Here is a 2741-nt window from a genome sequence, read left to right on the forward strand (position 1 = left end):
ATGCCTATTCACAAAATATCAGCAAATTTTAATAATATTAAGACACCCTAATGGGGGCTAAACCCCCCTATATTGATAATTTTGGAAGCCCATAACTTGAGTATTGGAACCTCTATTATCACGGGGTTCAGCAAATTTCAATAATAATAAGACACCCTAATGGGGGCTAAACCCCCCTATATTGAAAATTTTGGAAGCCCATAACTTGAGTATTGGAACCTCTATTATCACGGGGTTCAGCAAATTTCAATAATATTAAGACACCCTAATGGGGGCTAAACCCCCCTATATTGAAAATTTTGGAAGCCCATAACTTGAGTATTGGAACCTCTATTATCCCGGGCTTTTTCTATTAATTAAACGTAAAAACAACAACAAAAATTACCTCTCTTTATAGAAAAATTTGGCAAATTTAGACATTTTATCTATGACAAAACATCACTAGAATTATGGCAAGAAAAATTATTAGTTAATGCCTCTACTTTTTTAACATTTTCATTTATTTATTTTTTTTCAGATATCCATTATGCCACGGAAAAGAAAGTCCAGTTATGCAAATACTCCACATGCACAAAAGATGAGGCTTCGTCGTCAATCTGAAAGCTGTGATGCAAGGGAAGAACGACTTTCAAGGCAAAGATAGAGGCAAACAGAGTCTCGGCAAAATGAAACCTTGGGTGAGCATCAAGAAAGACAGGAGCAAGATAGATTTCGCCATATAGTTGCAAGAAGAAATGAGTCTGAAGAAGAGAGACAACAGCGTTTGATTGCTGATACATTTCGCCATATAGTTGCAAGAAGAAATGAGTCTGAAGAAGAGAGACAACAGCGTTTGATTGCTGATAGAAACAGGTATCAAAATTTAAGACAACGTGAGATTCAAAATGCTAAACGTTCTGCATTACTGTATGACAAAAATGACCCATGTAACAAGGCTGCAATTGGAGAAATGACCAAACTTTGTCAGTGTGGCGCTAAGAAATTTACTGGAGAATCACTAGGAATGTGCTGTGGAAATGGAAAGGTTACACTGGATCAATTTCCACCTCTGCCTCAGTTATTTGAAGAACTGTTCACCGGGGAAACTCAATTCAGCAAACACTTTTTGTCAAGACTCAGGGATAACAACTCTCTGTTTGCCATGACCAGCTTTGGTCACAAAGATGCATCTGTCCAAGGTTGGAATCCATCTGTAAAAATCCAAGGTCAAATTTACCATCAACTTGGGTCACTGATGCCTCCTGAAGATATAAGAGCAAGATACATTCAAGTTTACTTTTTGAACACTTTGGAAGATCAACTGAGAGCAAGAGGAGAGCATCAAAACTTGAATGCTGATATATTGGAGAGAATTACAGCCTGGTTAAATGAAAATAATCATTATGTGAGGGAGCTAAAGACTGCGCTAGAGCAAGTACGGCAAGGAAACATAAATTACAAGAAAATTGTAATTTGGGAAAATAAGCGTGCCCAGGGAGAACATGCTCGGCATTTTAATGCACCAACAGGGGCTGAAGTTGCAATTTTAATGTCAAATGAGCCTACAGAAAATAGAGATATTGTTCTTCAGTTGAAACAAGGTGGATTGAGGAGAATTTCAGAGCTACATCGATCCTATGATCCTTTGATGTATCCATTGTTTTTTCCATATGGAACAGACGGCTACCACATATATTTGCAAGGGAGAAATGGTCGGAAAGTCACACAGTTGCAGTTTTACTCTTTCCATATTATGTGCAGAGAAGGGAACCACCTCTTGCTTGGAAGGCGACTCTTCCAGCAATTCTTGGTGGATGCATACTGCAAAATAGAAACTGAAAGATTGAAGTTTTTGAGAAGAGAACAGCAAAGTCTCCGTGCTGAAAATTACTCAGATTTACGTGATAGTTTGCTTGCTGCTGATGGAGATCCAAATCAAGTTGGTCGTCGCATTGTGCTTCCAGCGACCTATACTGGTGGTCCTCGATACCTTCATGAAAAAAGGTCAGATGCGATGGCCTTTGTGAGACACTACGGAAGAGCAGATTACTTTATCACTATGACATGTAATCCACGTTGGCCCGAAATTGTTGACAATTTGGCTCCCGGACAAGAGAGTCATGATCGACCAGATATTGTTGCGAGAGTCTTCAGATTAAAAGTGAAAAGTTTATGGAACATATGAAGAAGGGAATATTTGGTACTTTGCAAGCATGGCTGTACACCATTGAGTACCAGAAGAGAGGTTTACCCCATGCACACTTTCTTTTCTGGATAGCTCCAGAGCACAAAATCAAAGCCGAAGAATATGATTTGGCAATTTCTGCAGAAATCCCTAAAAAAGAGCAAGATAAAGAACTCCATGATCTGGTCATGAAACACATGATCCATGGCCCATATGATCCCCTAAATGAAGGATCTCCATGTATGGTCGACAGAAAATGTTCCGCGCAAGGCGCAAAATAATTTCAACTAGTGTGTATATATATATATATATATATATATATATATATATATATATATATATATATATATATATATATATATATATACATATATATATATATATATATATATATATATATATATATATATATATATATATATATATATATATATATATATATATATATATATATATATATATATATATATTTCATGTAAATCCACAATGAAAACGTGGATACGATAAATCTTGATAAAATCACACGGGAAAATGGAAACAACGGAGCACCTTAGCTTTCGTCTTTATTCAAGACATC

The 2741-nt window shown here is 36.5% G+C and overlaps 1 protein-coding gene across 1 annotated transcript; it reads left to right on the forward strand.

Annotated features, from left to right (window-relative positions):
* Nucleotides 1–517: 517 nt before the first annotated feature.
* LOC121857922 lies at nucleotides 518–2404 on the forward strand (the record flags this gene model as incomplete). Its single annotated transcript, XM_042354168.1, has 3 exons — nucleotides 518–633; nucleotides 868–1384; nucleotides 2167–2404. Coding segments are annotated over 3 exons (871 nt in total), but the record flags the coding sequence as incomplete, so codon positions are not given.
* Between the last annotated feature and the right edge of the window lie 337 nt (nucleotides 2405–2741).

The sequence above is a fragment of the Homarus americanus genome, unplaced genomic scaffold (genome assembly GCF_018991925.1).
Source record: "Homarus americanus isolate GMGI-L3 unplaced genomic scaffold, GMGI_Hamer_2.0 scaffold29466, whole genome shotgun sequence".
NCBI classification, from domain to species: Eukaryota; Metazoa; Arthropoda; class Malacostraca; order Decapoda; family Nephropidae; genus Homarus; species Homarus americanus.